The 18,932-nt window shown below is 44.5% G+C and overlaps 1 protein-coding gene across 12 annotated transcripts in view; it reads right to left on the bottom strand.

Moving 5' to 3' along the window:
• TACC2 (transforming acidic coiled-coil containing protein 2) overlaps positions 1–18,932 on the bottom strand; it is a 157,622-nt gene that overhangs the window by 84,460 nt on the left and 54,230 nt on the right. For 11 of the 12 annotated variants that reach the window (XM_054206583.1, XM_054206582.1, XM_054206589.1 and 8 more), the window contains one exon: positions 990–1,115. The exons of the other annotated variant lie outside the window; for it this stretch is intronic. In XM_054206583.1, the coding sequence (XP_054062558.1) occupies positions 990–1,115 (126 nt within the window). The remainder of the gene's footprint in view (positions 1–989; positions 1,116–18,932) is intronic. 12 annotated transcript variants of the gene reach the window in all.

Here is an 18,932-nt window from a genome sequence, read left to right as displayed (position 1 = left end):
CATTTGTTAAAAACAAAGAAACACAACACTTTGAGTAAAAACTTACAAGAACTGGAAGAAATCCACATCATTAACTTCCCACTGTAAGCTTCTCTAGATCATCTTACCCCGATTGTAGGAAAAAGTTTGTTTCCCACAGATTCCCTCAGCCAGCATTAGCGACTAACCAGCTTGGGGACTGACAGACGACCAGTACGGGCTAAAAAGCAAAGTCACCCAGCTTTTAAGGTGGTTCGAGCAAACCACGCAAGCTCCTTTCTGCCTTTGATAGCATATTATTGCTACTTTAGCTAACCGATTTAATGCTAGCTTAAATATATTGTGTATGTTTACACTCCACTGAATTCACAATGATTGAAGGGTAAACACACCCTACAAGGCTTTCTCTACTGTTGGCAGTCAAGACAAGCTCATACACCCAAAGACCTTGACAACCCAACTGCCACCAGCACAAATAAAGCAACAGTTTCCCTTCCCAGTGCAAGTAAAAGGAGACAAAAAGCCCGGTGTCCAACAGAGATGAGATACCTGAATGCTTTATACTCAGCATTATACTATTAAGGAACTTATCAAAATTAAAGAAAACGCCCAAAGGATCAGTTACCTTGTACTAACAAAAAATACATTTAAAAAAAAGTATAAGCACCTAAAAAATTATAAGGCATACGTTGCACCTTCACATGGCATGACCCTCCTATGTGCCAAAGTCATTCAATCTAAAGGAAAGGTAAATGGCATCTTCCTTTGAAGCTTTTGGTAGAGGGAAATTTAAATGCTGGTAAAGATTTCCCCTGACAGATGCTCCACCGACTACAGACAGACTGCGCAAACCCACCAGCGACTGGCCGTACCAGACATATATCCATCCAAGAAGAGTGACAGCAATTTCTTAGCTAGAGCTGAGGCCCGTGGTCCTCCACCCGCCCACACCGGTTTGGAGCTGCTTCCCACCGCCCCAGCCTCAGCGGCTCTGTGCAGAGGTACGGTACCTTGCTGCAGTCAGCTCAGCAGCATCCACGGGGTCAGCAGTGCCATACGTCGCAGAAACAGCTAAGGGTTGCTCAGAAGGATGGAGGGGAGAAGCCAACTGTGTATCATCACCTGGCCCAGGAGGGCTGCGGAGAGAAAAGACATGGAAAACGGCAGCCTTAGAGGTTTGAATTACTGCAGAACTGTTGTCACTTGGCTGTCTGAAGCCCCCGCTGTTTAGCATGCGTATGCTAACTCCTGTGGTCAGGAATTCAGGGAAAGTTGGTCGTTTTAATATAAGTTGCTTTTGTGCACAGCTCTACTGTTCCCACCAGCCTGAAGTCGCTGGATTTTTGTCTGCGTTACAACTGCAGGAGCAATGAGAGAGTACAATCCAACAGCAAACGAAGCCCATTTTGATTCTGATTTTAAAAAGCAAATGAGAAAACGAGCTACTGCTTGAACAAGAGAAACAGCGAGACTTCCTTGCTCAGAAACCACGTAACAGACGGAGAGCTCGAGCCCAGCTTCCACCTGCCACGGAGCTGCATTGGTGGGAGGAGCGGGTCAGCCAAAGGTGTGGCAGGTCCTGCAGGGAGCACAGGCAGGAGACACTCAGCCTTGTCCCATAGCCAGGAAAAGCAGGGTGCAGCCAAGTACCCGCACCTGGCTAAAAGAAAACAATTTGGAAACACGCTCTCAAATCAATCGGGAAAGGAGCCTTGCTGCAGAAGGGGGTTTGTTTAACAGACACCCCCTGAAAGCAATGTTTTTGTTGCCTACTTCAACCTGACTTTCCTACGTGGCCACCCAGACGCTGGGGCCCTGGAAGTGTCAGTTTTTCCCTAAAACTCAGCAAAATCCTCACGTTTTTGTAAAACATAAAATCTGACCTTTAATTGGGATTCCAACTTCACATCTGCGGATTCACCCAACAGGCTCAGTTTTGAGATGCCACTTTCCTGAACACCCTCCTGTCCATGTTGTTTCCGATACTACCCCGTGAACACAACCCTGTACGGAGGTGGATTTGAGCAGAAGTATATAAACTTAAAACTGTCACTCAGCATTTGGCCTTTCAGCTTAAAAATAAAAATCCCTAAATCACGGAACTCAGCTTTAACACGAGATGATTACTTCCTTATCTAACTGCAAATCCAGTGGTTCACTGTGATTCTCTACTGTAGTTTAATTTTGGTTCAAAGAACATAACAAGGAGTTAAACCGCACTATAATAATGTCCGTGTCATTCCAGTAACAGACTGAAGGCTACCATCTGAATACACTCACATTTCACAACTTTTATCTAAAAGATTCTGTAAAGTAACACGTTCCTATGGGAAAAATGATTTGTCAAGCTTGTTTTCACATTTTTTATTTTATTTTTAATTGATTACATGTGTGGTCGTTTGTAAGCCAGTGTTTCTGCTTTTCATTTCCAGTGGTTTCACAGCACCGCTCTGCACTCGGTCCAGTTCGTTTGTCCATGGCTTCCCTGCCAAGCCAAGGGCCATTCTCCCCTCCGTTACACCAACACAAACAAGAGTAGGGTTAAGCCACTGCACCGACTGCAGTTCTCAGCTGACGACCTAGAACATTATTTTTTAAATTTACAATATCACTTTTATCTAATTACAATACTAAGCAATTAACTGTCCACATGTTCTCTGGTTTAACCACACCTGAGGGCTCGGCCTGTTGTAGGAAGCTTTGAGCTAAGATGTTTACGAGTTCTAAAGTCCTCTGGATTATTAGTACAACAGGACCGGTTTTCGCTCATCGCCAGGAGTTGCATATACTGGTAGCACAAACTGGGGTGCCCCCTCTGCTTTGCCTTAAAATAAGCATTTAGAAATCAGAGCTTGACGACAGGACGTGGAAACTTCTTTCTGATATACCTAAGGAGGGAAACGCAGACGGGCAGGTCTTGTTCTGGCTACTGACAGAGCACCAAGGGTCTTTCCTGGGAACATACAGAACGCACGGCACAAGCTAAAACTGCAAGTGAAGCTGTTGTACTGGTGTGCCCCAACCTGGTGAGAAGCGAAGCGTCTGCCTGCTGCCACTCGCCGCTCCCAGACAGCGATTTTCATACGGGCTACAGACAAGGTAACTTGAAACTGGGGCTTGGGGAGGTGATGGCGAAGCTGCTTATTGCCAAGCCACCCTGCCCTGTGCGCCACAAACAATGAAGCGATCCAAAAGCTGCTCAGACTAGTTCCACAACTGACATTCCTGGGCATCACAACCGCCTTTCGCCTCGCAGGCGCCTGCCACCAGGTCCCTGCTCTAAGTCCTCTCCAGCAGCCAGCCTTTTCGGTCAGTTTGTTTCAAGAGTCGAACCCTGTAAAAAAAGACCACGAGCTTTTTCCATTCCATTGCCTGAGTTCTGGGTGAAGCCTGGGAGAGGATGTACTTAAAATGACTTCCAAATTCTACTTATAACAAGCATGACTGAAATACTTTTCAAAGGAAAATACCTCACAGTTTAACAAGCAGTTGCTGACTAACAGCTGCAGCGAGCACACTAAATTCAGCCCAAAGACCAAGGGGTCCAGTCCGTTGTTAGTGTGTCACAAGTGAAAGACTTTGCCCATCCGGTGTCCTTAGGCTCCTGAGTTTCCCTATTTCACTTTTAAGGCCTCTTAAAAGGGATTTTCCAAGTCGCTGTTAGAAGGCAGGTATGCAAATAGCAAGTTTCAGACAAAGCTTGACCCATATCTGTCATTAAATATCAGTGAATGAATGAGAAACAACTGCATAAATCTATGTAATTCCTTCTGTTTAAACAGAGGAGGTCTGACCACTGTCTATGTAAGAACCAAGGCAGGAAATGGATTTAAAACACATAAAAGAGCACAGCTTTACACACGTGGACGCTGAGGCAGGCAGGGTCAGCTCCTCGGCGCCAGCCCAGGAACTCGGCGAGGGCGAGGTGCTCTCCAGGTTCTCTGGTGGCTCCATTGGTTGCTCTCCTACTGACATCAGCAAGATGCAAACCTTAAAACCCCAATTTCGTCCTAAAGTTTTAAAATGTTCTGACACTGGTGTTGGAGACGGAAGGCAGCTACGGGTCTTGGCGTTTTCTCCCTGTCCATGTTTTTCCAATCAGGAGCTCTGGATGTGGCTCCCTTTGAACAGTCAACAACAGCTCCAAGCTTACTCCAAGGGGAAACCAATAAGCAGTTCAAGCCCTATCTCCTAGTCCCAAACATTTGGTTGCTTTTAATGAGATAACGGTAAGATTTATAGATCCGGCTCGTACTCCAGAAATCTCTGGAAAATGGCACCAACAACCGCAAGGCAGGACTGAGCTCTCAGCACTCGCATCACCCATTATTTTGTTTTCTTCGAGAAACAAGATGTTGCTCATTGGGTACAACAAGGCTGATAGACAAAATCCTCTAGATTTCATACTTGGCTTTGTAACAACTTGGGCCAGAGAGTCCATTTTTTGAGCCTCAGTTCACACATGCATAAGAAAAAACATTAATTAATCACAGACAAATATTGAGATGATTTGCTATTTCTGATACGTTCTCACAGAGCAATTCTTTGCAAGGGAAAGAGATCACTGGAACATGAGTTCCAATTCATTCATTCATTCAAACGCATTATACCTTGCAAAATTTCAGCTGTTTTATTAATTCCTTCATAATATGCATTTTTACCTTCTCATACTTTATTCTGTAGCTTATCTCATACATTAGCCACATTCATTGAAATAAACTTCATGCACAGAAAATCCAACAATAACCTGCTGTAGTAACTCTATGCACCTTTGGTATTTCTGCTCTTTAGAAGTATTTTCATGATTATTGGGACTCCTGTCAAGAGAATTTAGCAGAGTAGGAGGTAAGAAGCTATTTCTCAGATTAGAAATCAACATTACTGCTATCAGAAACTAAAACTAATCTTTCTCAGGAAACAGCTCGGGACCGCTGCATAAGCTACCAGCACAGGATTAAAACCAAACAAAACCCTCTTTTTTTTTTTTTTCCCCTGTGCTACTTCTTGTGAGGTAATTTAAGAACAATTTAAATATTAATAGAATTTTAGGAAAAATATGAGATGCCAAGATTGAAATGGAAAGCCTGGCTTTATTTCCCAATGAACTGAGGGGACATCCATGCAACCAAATGATGTCCCCACGGGACACGTCCACACGCCAGCAATGGGTTTAAAAGCTCAGACGCAGCAATGACTGGAAGTCACTGGTTACTTTTGCTGGTTGCTACGCTCAGATACAACCAAGTCTTGACTTTTACCAGCTAAACACACACTCAGAGTCAAAAGTTCAAGTTTTGGGAAATATCCTGCCTTTTGTAAGCCCAACAAAGATTTACTTATGCGTTTAAATATGTGATTTTGGAAAAATCTCTCAAATTCCTTTTATACTCTGAAGGAGAAACTATGCCTTAAGTGCCTCCCATCAGCACTTTGTATTTACACTGCGGGACCTTCTGCACACCTCAGCCAGGCTGAGTCCTGCTGAGCTGGGCGCTCTACAAACACAGTAACGAAGGTATCCAAGAGATGAAGCGGCATGTGTTAATTAAACAAATAAAACCACTGTCATGCAGGCGACACGTGAGTTTGATGTACAGTAATGTGGATGGCAGCATTTCTACACTTACGGAAAAAAAGAACTTGCCACCAACATACCAGAACTGGCTCCCGGGAGAATTATCTCAGTGTCTGAGATTTACATGCGCTTCCTCCGAGCCGGACTCGAGCACTCGGCAGAACGGGTGTGGACACTGGGTGACCGCGCTCAGGGAGAGCCAGCCCAGCCCACCGCGGCTAGGGCAGCACCTGAGTCACATCTGTCCCCAAGGAAGGGAACTGCCATCATCCTGGCTGAGCAACAGGAACCAGCTGCACAGAACACGCGACCGCCAAGCTCCAGACACAAGGCTGTGCTTCCAGCAACAAGGGAGTCCTTTCTCTTACTGCAAATATCCCTACCGAGAAAGTAAGAAGGGAAAACAAATGCAGAAACTCATTCTGGAGAAACAAAAGTTATCTTTTCAAAGACTTCCTGAAGGCAATACCCCACCTATGAAAAGCAACCCCAGGAAGGCGGCTGCCCAGCAGCTGGTGATGCTGGCAGGTAAATCCCAATCCCCCAGCCCAGTGGGACAATAGCGCTATCGCGGTCCGGCAATCCCCGCACGTGACGACGGAGAGTCATTCTCGGATGCGATACTTTGCTGGCAGTGCTGGTGGAAATCCTGACAAGATAGAGAAGTTATCTTGGCAGGGGATGGCGTTTAGTCACACATTACCTGAGGGCCTGGACTTCCTCTCTCGCCCAACCCTTCTTGCTTAGAAGTCCCTTAATTTTTGTAACACGTGTATGCAGATTGATCATGGATGTGCTTAGTCATAACCATAAAACAGAAAAATGTATTTTCTTTTCCCTGAGTATTCTACATTGCTGTGGTCACACCATAACCTAAATGTTACGGTGAGTTATTACATTAAACAAACAAATACAATTATTTTAGATTAAAAGACTTAAGGCGACTGAAACACACGTTACAGTACTACTTCCTTCGCAAGCTATAAGAGGGACAACAGAAAGCCACATAAAAGTCTTAAAAGTATAAATCACGCCTGCACAGGATGAATAAGCATATTTGCTGTAATAACTGTCAACCATTATAAAAAGCCCATAACGTCACCACCGTGCAGCTTTTAGAGCCTCTGAAGGGCTCTCAGTCACGTCCTGGTGTCATTGCTGCAGAATTAAAAGTTTCCAAATTCCAGCTACTAAACCTGAACCAGAAGTTTCTCAGTGCGATCACACACACCCCCGCAAAGTCTCCTCACCCGCTGACACTCTGGCCGAGCAGAAACCCTAACCACAAGCCACGGCTGGAGCCACAAAACCATCCCGGCTCTTTCTTGGGGGGAAGGAGAGTTAATCCTCTCCCGGAGCCGGAGGCAGCGCTGTGTGAGCAGGAGGGCGTTTTACCCGGCAGAAGTGTTACTTTTCGAAAAGTTGTTCAAAGGAAAGAAAAAAGAAGGGGGGAAAAAAAGTACAATAATCTTTTGCGAGAGAGAAAAGCGGTGGTAAACAACAGCTAACTTTTAATTTCAGATGCAGGCTGGAGCTGCACGTTGCTTTTGTTATTTCTTTGGCGAACTTCCCCCCTCACAAGTGTCTACTTACCAAGGCCAGGAAATAATCACCAGCTTCGCTCTTCTCAGTCATCCTCGCTTCCAACACAACAGCCCGCAACAGGCCTTTTTTTTAAGCCGAATTCCCTCCGTTTCCACCATCCCCGGGGTCGGGAGCAGCGAACTCCGCCGCACGCCGAGCCCAGCCCCGGCCGCCGCCGCTTTGGGGGAAGGCTGGAGCGTACAAAAGGAGTAGGAGCTTTGGAGCTCTTTCTCGGAGGCTCCTCCCATGAGTTTCCCCGAGGAAAGGCCACAACCATCGAGCCTGCCTCGCCCCGCGTCCTCCCCCGCCGGGGTCGGGTCCCTCCGGGGCGGCTGAGCCGCCCCGGAGGGACCCGACCCCGGCGGGGGAGGACGCGGGGCGCATCCCGGAGCGCTTACAGCAAGCGGAGAGATGGGGGACACACACACACACAGGACCCACAGACGATTATCTCCTAACGTTTTAAACCCCACTTCAGCAGAGCCTTGCTTCACTGAGGGTGTTTGGCAACTTTTTAAAAGTTTCAGGACGCAGGAAAAAGTTTTTAACCGCTTCCTCTCAAAACTTTTTTTTTTTTTTTGAGAGATGGAAATCTGAGACAAATCTTTTTTATTCCTACTTTAATTCTTGTGTTAAGGAGGGGCACGAAGATGCTCAGAGGGCTGGAGCCCCTCTGCTGGGAGGACAGGCTGAGAGAGTTGGGGGGTTCAGCCTGGAGAAGAGAAGGCTCCGGGGAGACCTTAGAGCCCCTTCCAGTCCCTAAAGGGGCTCCAGGAAAGCTGGGGAGGGACTCTGGAGCAGGGAGTGCGATGATAGGATGACGGGTAATGGTTTTAAACTGGAAGAGGGGAGATTTAGATTAGATATCAGGAAGAAATTTTTCACTCTGAGGGTGGTGAGCCCCTGGCCCAGGTTGCCCAGAGCAGCTGTGGCTGCCCCATCCCTGGAGGGGTTCAAGGCCAGGCTGGACGGGGCTTGGAGCAACCTGGTCTGGTGGGAGGTGTCCCTGCCCAGGGCAGGGGGGTGGAACAAGATAGTCTTTCAGGTCCCTTCCAACTCTAACCATTCTATGATTCCAGCTCCTAAAGTCACGTGGGTTTTCTTATAGGTAAAAAACCTATAAGAAAATGGAGCAGTCTTAATTAGTTGCATGTCCCTTAGGTTTCCTGTGGGTTTATTACAACACAAAAGAATGGCTTCCCAGGTAATTAAGTCTTTGCATCGAGATACACCAAATTGCATACACAAACTGCCAGCACCCAAGGAATTAATTGAGTCTCTGTACCGAGGGAGATCATTATCGTGTTTATAACATGTCATATAATAACTATAGACTAAAAGTCTATACTATCTATCCCACAGCAAGACTGGGATTCATTGCTTACCAAATGCCCAATCGAGATATTTCAGATAAAATGCTGGAGTTACAGAGACTGAACTTAGCTGAGTTGGGGCTTCCTGGATGACTCCATGTGCAGTCCGCCCAAACTCTGGACATTCAACTGTGGTGCCAGCTACTCCTGCTTGGGTGACAAAACCAACTTTTCACCTTCTTCAGAACTCAGTCCAACTCTTAGCAGGACTGTGCATCTCTTTTTAACGTCTGGGTACAGTACTGATACCAGTTGGACCTCTCAAAGCATCAATTCAGAACTGAGCCTGAGGTGGAAAAAGGAATTCATCAGTTTTGGTTTAGTTTGGTTTTTGAGTCTTGAACTGTTTCTCCTTCTAGCACTTGTACGATTTTCTATGAGCAAAAGGAGGGAACATATTTTTGCCCAGGCAAATTTTGTGTTAGAGGAGAGCGTTCACATCTAGTCTGAAAGCAGATGACAGGGATTTCCCCTAGATGTGCTCATTGCTGCTTTTAACAATTCCGATACCTGTACAGGAAACAGGAGAATATACCAAATGACCCCCAGAGACCAAATCAGATACTGTAATGGGTGAAAATGCTGAAAAACACGTAGACTACCGACATCACCTGGGCTGCAAAATCTGGCTCATCAAGGGGTAAGTACCACGTACGGCACTATACGCTGCGGAGAGTTCACTTATTTGCAGGACCGGGAGCCAGTAGCACCCACTCTGACAGCAAGGATTCAGATCAGGCAGCGAGTTAAAGTTTCTGGGGAGAGCAGCTCACAAATCCTGCCTCCCAAGCAGCAGGAAACCAGGCATGGAAAAAGTTACCGTGATTTCTGATACAGGTACAGGCATTCGGCCACCCTCTCATTTGAAGGGGGGAATTAAACTCTCTTGTCATCTGGAAACCATTTCACAAATAGCTTCTGCAGGTACAACAGCCCTGAGGAGGAGGGAGACCCCGGAGAGAATAAGATTCATTAAAAGAAATTTTGATTTTCTTTGCAAGCAGCACTTCAGTCTGGCACAAAGCTGTGGACACGGACTAGCTATGTTCCTGCTAACAAAACCAAATTTAGCATTTTTGGAATGAAACTGTAATTTTGCTGAAATAACATGCCTCTCCCTGTTTATCCATTAGCCTCTTGCTGTACCAAAACCCTTTCACCCACTGCTAAGCAATCTCAACCCACCTTTGTCGCTAAAACATTTCCACTTTCCTCCCAGTGCCCTCTGCTACTTAAACATGGGAAAACTGGTACGCAGGAACTCCAGGAACACAGTGCTAAGGTGTACTTGATTATCCGATTTTCCTGTGAGAATTAATTGATCTGTGTTAATAGAAGGCTTGGGGGAGGAGAGAGGAAACAAGCTGTAAAGCAACAGGAAAACAAGAGAGGAGCAACCTCCCGGCAAGGCTGGGGAGACAATTACAGGAGAGGGGCTGATTTGGGGCTGCAGCCTGCAGTGACGGGCTGTCTGGCTCAGGCTGGGAGCCCGCAGATCAAAGAGCCACAAAAGAAAGTCTTGCAAAAGATTTCTCCGGAGGGCCAAAGCTGGATAGGAGCGGTGAGCACGCTGATGAGAGGGACTCGGCAGCAGAAGACATCCGGCAGGATGGCCCTGCTGGAGTCCAGGCCCTTCCCTAGCTCCCAGGGAACAGTTAGCCTCAAGGAAAGGCCAGAAAGCAAATATTGGGGGGGTTGGTTTTGGTTTTTTGTTTTGTTTTTTTGTTTGTTTGTTTGGGTTTTTTTTGTTGTTTGTTTGTTTTTTGTTTTGGTTTTTGTTTTGTTTTTTTTAATGTAGATCCCAAACGTTTTCCAATAACACCAGTATTTTGCATTTGGGTGAAGGATTTTATTTTTGCTGGATCCCCACTTTTTCCTTTTCTATATGGGTCCATGAAAATAATATTAACTAAGGTATATGTGAGAAGTTAGGTTGCAGTCTCAGGAGTGGAGAAAATCCCAGAAGAAATAATTGTCTTTCTAGTTTGTCAATGCTCAGTAGTTCACCACACATGTACAATGAAGTTCCTGTGGTGACACTGTAGTTACCTGATATTACATAGGCACGTGGTGCTGGAAGGCACAACATATATATATATATATGTGTATGTGTGGGGGGGTGTATATATACACACACACACAAACTTCACCCCAGCTTCCACATCGCACACCACTCCTAACTGCAGGACCAACACATGAATATTGACCTCAGCCGCGCAAGATTTTTATCCTATACTCAGGAAGATAGGATATTTCATTACAGAAAAATTAAAGGTGCTCAAGTTCAGTACCTTCAGAAGCGCTGGATTCCAGGGCACCAGTTTAGGTTGCATTTTAGGTCTGGTCTATGACTTGTGAAATGTCGTCAGAGACCTCATCATTGCAGCTGTGCTCCATGGTCAGGGTGCTTTCAGACTGCGGTGGACACCTGGTGAAAGCCTCGGATGGACACCATACGGCTAGTGGTGACCCACTCTGCCCGGCTCCTGTGAATTCCATCTGAGGGGTTTTCCCATAAACCACGTCACTTTGGCCGAATCAAAGGACTTGAGGGGGGGAAATGAGTCAGCCCTCAAAAAAACCATGAAAAACCCATGAAATTGGCTTGGAAAGAATGTTACATTAAATAAATGTTAAAAAAAACCCACAACCAACCAAACAAAAACCCAAAACAAAACAACCCACGCAGTTTTTCTTTTAAATTTGCATTTTTTTGTTTTTTGAGAACACAGGATGAACTCAGATCAGACTGTCAAGTCTGTCCCTGTAAGCATGAAACAAGGCTTGCTCTTTTCCAGCTCTAAAGTGACGTTAAGATTATCCCTGTCTATAGGCAAATACAAATATTTGTGATAAACTTGCAAAAAACAAAGAGGCAAACCAGCAATGCCTATGTTTGTTCTGAACAATAAGGCTGCACCATGCAACTAATCTGTAAGAAAAGGTGCGTGTGTGGTTTTAAATCGTTCTTTGTGAAAACTAAGTGCCCATTTTTAAGGCCGTTTGCAACAACGAAAACCAAGCCAACGTACTTCCGTTTTTTTTAAAATTAAAGAGGAGTTTCTCTCTTGCGTTTCCTAAGCAGAGGTTCACAGTCAGACACTCTGCAAAACCACAGACCCAATTAGCTGCAGCGCAGCTTGGCGGAGGTATCCACGCAGCTTCTGTAACAAACACCTGAACTTCATATTTCCACTACTTTCCACATACAAATTGCCCGCAACCACCATTTGCGGTGGTTGAAAATTAGGTTGTGCAAGTCCCAGCGATTTTTATTGGCGAGGCTTTGGGATGGCAGTCTCTTTAAATTCTCAGACTTTTACTTTAACCTTCTGCTTTCAAATAAAGGAAAGTTCAATGTTAAACCCATTGCACTGTGGAGGATCAAAGTGATGAGAAACTGACATTTTGCAAATTTTCAAATAAATAAGGTCGATCTTCAGAAAACCCTAGGCCAGACTTGAAGCCTTACAAATTCCAGTGATAACTTCTCTAGCAAACCAATTTTATTTGGGGTTTCTACCAGAAGAACAAGATTTGAAGAATGCTGTGTGAAACAGAAGTTTCATGTACCATCACAGCACTCAAAAAAAGAAAAAAAAAAAAAAAGAGGATGATGTGAATAATCTTGGAGATTTTCAAATATTCAGCATGAATTAACTACATTTTGACTCATTTAATGGCTCTGTTGAGAAGGGGAGATGGAAGTTTTAAGTGTCCATTTATTTTCATGACAGCTAATTTTTTTTCCGTAGTTGTTAGAAACTGAGCAATACATACATGCTTTTTGCTTTCATTCCAGGAAACAAATCCAGTCTTCTCCGTCTGCTGCAGAGTTATTCTTAGCTGGCTTTGATATTTCTATCAGCTAGGAGAGCATAACAATGTTATCATGCTAACAAATTCCAAAGATTTTACATAAGCTCTTGAATGCCTTAAAAGAAAAAAAAAAAAAAAGGCTTTATTGATTACACTCTTTGTGTTTCGTTAGCCAAAGGAGCTAGGAAAAACAGGCTGACAAAGAATAAAAAAGCAGTTTGATGAGTTTCAGTTTCACGAAGCAAGTGCTCCTCCGTGTTTTTCAGAGCATCATTTACAAAGAGAAGCCAAGCTTTACAGCTTTGACGTTGGAAAACACCAGGTAGTTCAGGCCAACAAATCATTTAAATCTTACTTGCCTACCTGCAGCCTATTTTCTTAATTTGATTTTTTTATCAGTTGAAACAATTAGACACCCCCCTTATTTAAGCAGAGCAGGATAAGTGGGAGTATAGCGCTTCTAGGACGGTCTGGGTGAAAAAGGATCACAGACTGTGCCACATTCTCCCTGGCTGATCTCTTCAAGGCTCGGGGCCAAATTCTCTGCTCCACTGGAGTGATATCAGCAAAGAATTTGGCCCAACATCTACTGACTTTAAGGGTAGGCTGCAGCCATAGCCTTTTCTCACACAGCTGCCTTACCAAGAGGTAAAGGAAGGAAATTAGTGAAATTCAAATGGAAAAGACCTTGCAGAGTCTTGGTGCACTTTTGGACTGCTGGTGATTTTCCTGAGGACCATGGATGAACGGGGAAGGTGCCGCGCAGGGAGAGAGGGAAGAGGAATGATTAAGCCTGATTAACAAAGGAGAGTTGATGAGGAAATGCTTAGTCTGGGAGGAGATCCCAAGCACATTTCAGCAAGGAGAACAAGATTAACATAACATACTAGGGCTGGTTCTTGACAACAGCACAAAGTGGTGACACTGAGCATTTCACAGGGATCTGAGAATCCAGAACAATTAAGCCTTTGATTGGAGCAATTAACATTTCTTCACTTACTGCAATTTGAGATGCAGAGATCCTTATAGGGCAAAGAGACTCTTCTGTAAGACTTAACCTGTCAAATACTGGTCAAGGGAAGTATAGATGAGCAAAGTGCAAACAGACCCATGTAACAATTTTTGACTTTTCCCGAGTACCCAAATGTCAAGGAATAGCAATACCTAATTAAGCCCGACCTGCTGTCAACAATACACACCTGAGCTTCCATATACCTGGAACAATATTGGTAAGACAGGCTCCAAGGACATCAACATAAAAGATAGCAGGAGGAAAAACAAAAAGCAAAGGATGAGGCAAGTACCATGGAGTTCTGGTTCTTCAGACACATCTCCAGAGGAGTCTATTTTGAGAAGCACCAGTGCAATGCAAGCATGCCAAAACGCCAAAAAAACTGGAAGGAAGCCACATCCCAAGTCATGGAGAATATGCCTGTGTCTGTAATTGCTGCTCTTAGAGCTGCCCTCGGCAGGGTTCAAAGCTGGGGCTAATCCTACTTTGCATATTCTATTAGAAACAGGGACAGTGGAACTAGTTCTGTGGTATCTGATTTTGCAAGAAGCCAGAAGATACAGAGTTGGAATAGAGAAATTATGGGGATCTGTAGGATATGCAAAAACAATTTTGGGAAAATAGGTAGCTTACTTGGAAGAAGAAAGGTTGAAAAATACATCTGGGGAAAGCTAATAGGAAAAAAAAAAGTAATCTGAAAGTAATTTTTAACTTAATGAGAAAAGAAGACAAAAGTTGATGCTGAACTGCCTGTCCCGACATTGGACAAAGTATCAGCGTCCTTGGTGAATTTCTTTAGCAAATGCCTACATTTGATTGAATAAATGTAATTTCTTGAGAAACATAGAAGGATGTGTGAAAAAAGCAGCTCATGTATCATCACCCATGTCAATACCTACCTTATGAATATGTGGCTAAGGCTCTCAAGAGCGTTACAGAATGTTTTCAATACAGCAAGAAGTACCAGCAACGATTTACTTTTGTGTAGCAGAGGCATATGAAAATAAAATAAACCAACATGCTATCACGTACCTAGTTTTCCATTGATATATGCTTTGAGGACAACAGGGCATACTATCAAATCAGCATTTTATAAATACTTTACACTGACATAGACGCTGCCTAAAACCGCGGTCAGTTCAGTCAATGGCATCCATTAGAGTAGATGGCAAAACTCCCTTCCACTTCTTAGAAAGCATATGAGATGTCTGTTGAGTAAGAGTGAAGTTATCTCAATTTTACTCTTCCATGAATAGAAAAATACCAGAATAAATATCACAGACTTCACACAGACAAAATTCCTACAGAATTCCCCACGCAGTTAATTTAGTTAAGGACTGCAGGCTGAGCTTCTGCCATCTCCAAAAGCACAACTGTACGAAAAGTTGCACCTATGGAGGGTAACAAGGACTGTAAGACGGGAGGGAAATAAAGAGAAAGAATTTAGATGCAAAGGGAGACGGGCAGGAGAGGCAAATAGCCTGATTAATTTTGTGCATTTTATTTATGTGTAAATCACCTTCAGCTCTTTTTCCTTCCGTTGCGCATCTGAGTTAATTTTGAAGTTAAAAAAAATTAGGGACATAAAGAAAGCTGCATAATCACTGTTTTGATAAGTGTCCTTTTAACTCCAAACTCTTGTTTTCAGATGCTAACGACACAAAGCCTTAGTGCTCAAAACCCACTTGACTGATCTAAAAAGCAGTTCTACATTCCATACCTCATCCAGCAAGACTGTTAAAATATTTAATGCTGTATTTGTTATACAGACAAAAAAGACCAAGCCAGTATTTACTAAGGAGTGAACACTCTTTCCTGACTTATTGAACTAGCCAATTTTTGATGGCAAGAACAAAGCATGAAGCAAATCCAAAAGTATGTCTGGACCACCTTTAGAGATCTTGTCTGACCTATGCATAGGACGTAAAGAATGTTTTTCAAGTATCTTTGCTCATGCCAACTGCTTCAGCGTACTTCCAGATAAGAATATTGGTTAGATTTAGAAGTGATGTGAGTCAATGCAACAGAACTCTCCATTCTCTAAAAAGCAATGGCAGCAATAGGAGAGCACATACAATAGGCTGCTATAGCTGGGAAAGGGCCCTCCTGGTGGAGTTTCTTGCAGGGTCAAAACTGTTCCTAAACATTTGTCCCCAAAGCGGCACAGTGCCACAGCCTGCTCGCCCTTCACGGCTACCTTTATGTGCCACTCGTGTAGTGCGGAGCAGGTCGAGGTACCCAGCAAGGAAGGTTCAGGCACCACAGGGAATGAACGGGCACCTACACGAGTACGGCTATGAAAGCACTGCCTCTTGTCTATTGATCCGCAGAGAGAGGCTGGAATAAGGATTGCTTCTGCAGCATAAGCTCCAGAAGAAGTCAACTCCATCTGCAGTAGCATCAGCAGCTCCGGGAGCACCGAGCCTGCACGGTGCCCTCCTGCTCTTGAGGCAGGTGAAGGCACTGGGTGTATTGCTGGGTACTGGAGCTGGCACAGCCCATTCTGCTCTGCGCAGCAAACCGGTTCTGCCGAGGGGTGCAGAGGAGAACCTCATCTTACTGCAGAACGAGTGTCATTGCTTGCAGGGTGCTCACGGCTCCTCGAGCTCTTCCCTCACCAGCACGCCCAGCCCCAAGCCCAGTCTGCGAGCATCTCCGCAATCCTAGAACACCCGAAGGCCTGGGAACAAGCTGAGCGTTTTGCCAAATCAACAAATCAGGGAATGATGCAATCTGGTCTCCGTACCTTACAGATGCACATCTGGGAATGACTTCACAGTCTTCACTTCAAAAAGCTCCCTTGGCACTTTTTCCAAGAGACAATGGCAGTTTGCACGGAGCAGCCAGCTGAATTACAGGAAGTTATCAAAAAACTCCACGCCACCTCTAAACATCCCTAAAATTTTGCCATCATTTACAATTTTGTTCCATGCTCTGCTCAATGTCTGCCACAGCCGGTGATGCAAACAGGAGCATTTCAGTGGCATAAGGTATAAGGATTCCTGTACATACATGAACCTCCTTTCTCTCTCCATGAAAGAATGAGGATGAATGGGTGTAGACATTACAAAAGGAGATAAAAAGCACCCTCAAGTCCTGGCTGATCTTGCTTTCCAAGTAAAACTCAGACAGTAAAATGGAGCGGCTGGATGCCCAATAGTAAGTGGGAAGGATGACATTTTGATGCCCAGATGTGACCATCACGAACACAGGTTTTCAGTCACAGATTCGGCAGAGAGATGGAAATGTCAAAACCGTTAAAGAAAGGGTAATTTTTCACTCCTTTTCAGTGCTGACAGACAGGTTTGCCAAAATCCAGCCCTTCCCTACCTCTGCTAATAGCACAGCTGTACTTCACAAGGAAGTGGAGCTAATGCTTCACCCACAACTTCCTTTCCAGAAATAATTGTTGTTTTTACAGCAAGTTATTGGTGCTGTACTATTGCCTTCAGACACAAAGGCTCTCCTTATCACTTGACAACTGTCCCACTCCTAGAGGAGCTGGGGGCAGGAGTCACTGCAGACAGTTCTTGGATCTACTGTTTGTCACAAGACCACCCTCCTCCCGGTGCCATAGTCACGAAGGAAAGAATTTCCTCTATTTCCTCTACGGCGAGAAATCCTAACAGGGACTTAAGAGTCAGATCACACAACTTTGCCCCCTCACCCACAGTTCAGGGGGGTTTCAACATCAGAGATGTTGTAAGAGATGGAGCTATACAGAGGCAGCAGAGGGGGGAGAAAACAATGCTGAAATAATTCAGAACATGCCATTTCCTTCTCCTAAATAGAATATACTTCTTAGTACTATTTATTTTGAGAGCTGAGGAGGATTCTTTCTCCCTGGAGTTCTTTCCATCAGGCTCAAATCCCCACAGTCAGCTCTCAGAAATGTGCACCTTTTTTTGCATGGTTTTAATAGTTTATCCTCTGTAATGATTAGAGGGCAACAAAAAACTGGAAACGACTCTGCAGCAACAAGTGTTGTGACTGGAGTACACAGGGTATGGAATACAGCTTGAAATTCAACTATACAAAATGGGTTTTAAGCTCAGAGAAAAACTGGACTGGTGTTGGACCCGCCGAAGACAGACCAGCCAGCTCAACTAATGCATTTCACATCCCTTTCGTATTATAAATGCCTGTTCCTCTAAGAAAGGAGCCTGATCAAAAGCAGAGGCTCCTCCTCTCTACTTCTGAGAGTCCCCAGTGTTTAAGTTACAACCCCGCACCCGCGCGTGGCTCCACAGCCAGTCCCTCCTGACACCCGCTATGTGTGTGACACCACTTACAGCTGCGGTCCAAAGGGAGCAGCTGCCTCCCGATACAAACCCTCCCGCTGGAAAAACAGGTGATAATGAATTCCTAAAGCATACGCAAGTATTAAGCAACTACCCCGTGAATTGCCAGCAGCTGTTTCAAGAACCCTGCCCTGCTTGCCACAGGTATTTATTTAAAGTATGATACCCGCCCTGATATAAAACACATGCGTCCACATATGCACGTACCGCCCCGTAGTCCCTTACGGCTTCTGAACCCGGCCATGCCAGTAATTTGTTTGGTAATTTCAAAGCTACCCACTGTGAAGCTTCCCATCATATAAAAGGAAACAGAAAGGAAGGGAGCTAGAGAGAAATAACAGGGTCTAATTTCCTTGTCATTTTATAGACAGATCCTTATAGAGCAAGTCATATAGCTGTTCAGACTTCCGATGCTTCTAATAATCTTCTAATGTACATTTTGCTCACACAATTAGGTCATATTCACTCTCCATCCCAGCCTGACATGCAACAGGAAGAACTCCCCCACATCCTCACAACAGAAACACTTCAGGTATTTTCACTTACAATATCATTTTAACCTTTAAGGAATGTGGCACTGAAATATTTTCCTTCCTTGTTCAGTTAGTATCATCTAATTTTTTAATAATACTTAGGAAGATTCCATCTATGCAGATGTTCTCTGAAACAGTTCAGCTTTTCGCTGTACCCTTCTGCTCTGCTGTCGTCTCTTGCCTTCGCAGTTACAGCTTTAGCTGCGGCCTCTGGTCCGGGCAGGAGAGGGACAGCGTGCGAGTAAGTTGCTGAGGAGACAGAGGCGGCAGTGACATGACTAGATAAAGGGAAAGCACCTGTTCTAAGACACCACAATTCTTTTGAATTAACTGCACATCAAACTGAGAATTCAGAGAACGAAGTAGAAACTCACCAAAAAAAAAAAGTCTTAACTTTATTAAAGCAGTTGCTGCTAGGTTTGGAAAACAAAAAAAACCCAACACCTCTCTGGCTCCCCAAATCCCAGCTAAGAAGAATTCACATCTGAAACAACTCCACGTCATTAGACACACTGAGTAACACAGTGATCAAAGGCACTGTCAATACAATTACATTATACGGGAGGATAAGAGGGAGGCCGAGACAACTAACAGTGTGAGTAATTGGGTTATACTGTAGGCTTGTTTTTAAATACTGCAATCCACCAAGTGAACGCTGCAGGTCTCATTTAACTGGGTCACCAAAACTTCAGCAAAAGCCTACTAACTTAAGGCTAGGAAGCGCTATTTGTTTGCCTAACTTTAGGCTACGGGATG

Source organism: Rissa tridactyla, chromosome 6 (assembly GCF_028500815.1).
Source record: "Rissa tridactyla isolate bRisTri1 chromosome 6, bRisTri1.patW.cur.20221130, whole genome shotgun sequence".
Taxonomy (NCBI): Eukaryota; Metazoa; Chordata; class Aves; order Charadriiformes; family Laridae; genus Rissa; species Rissa tridactyla.
Note: the sequence above shows the minus strand (reverse complement) of the source record. Positions and strands in the feature narration are given on the sequence as shown.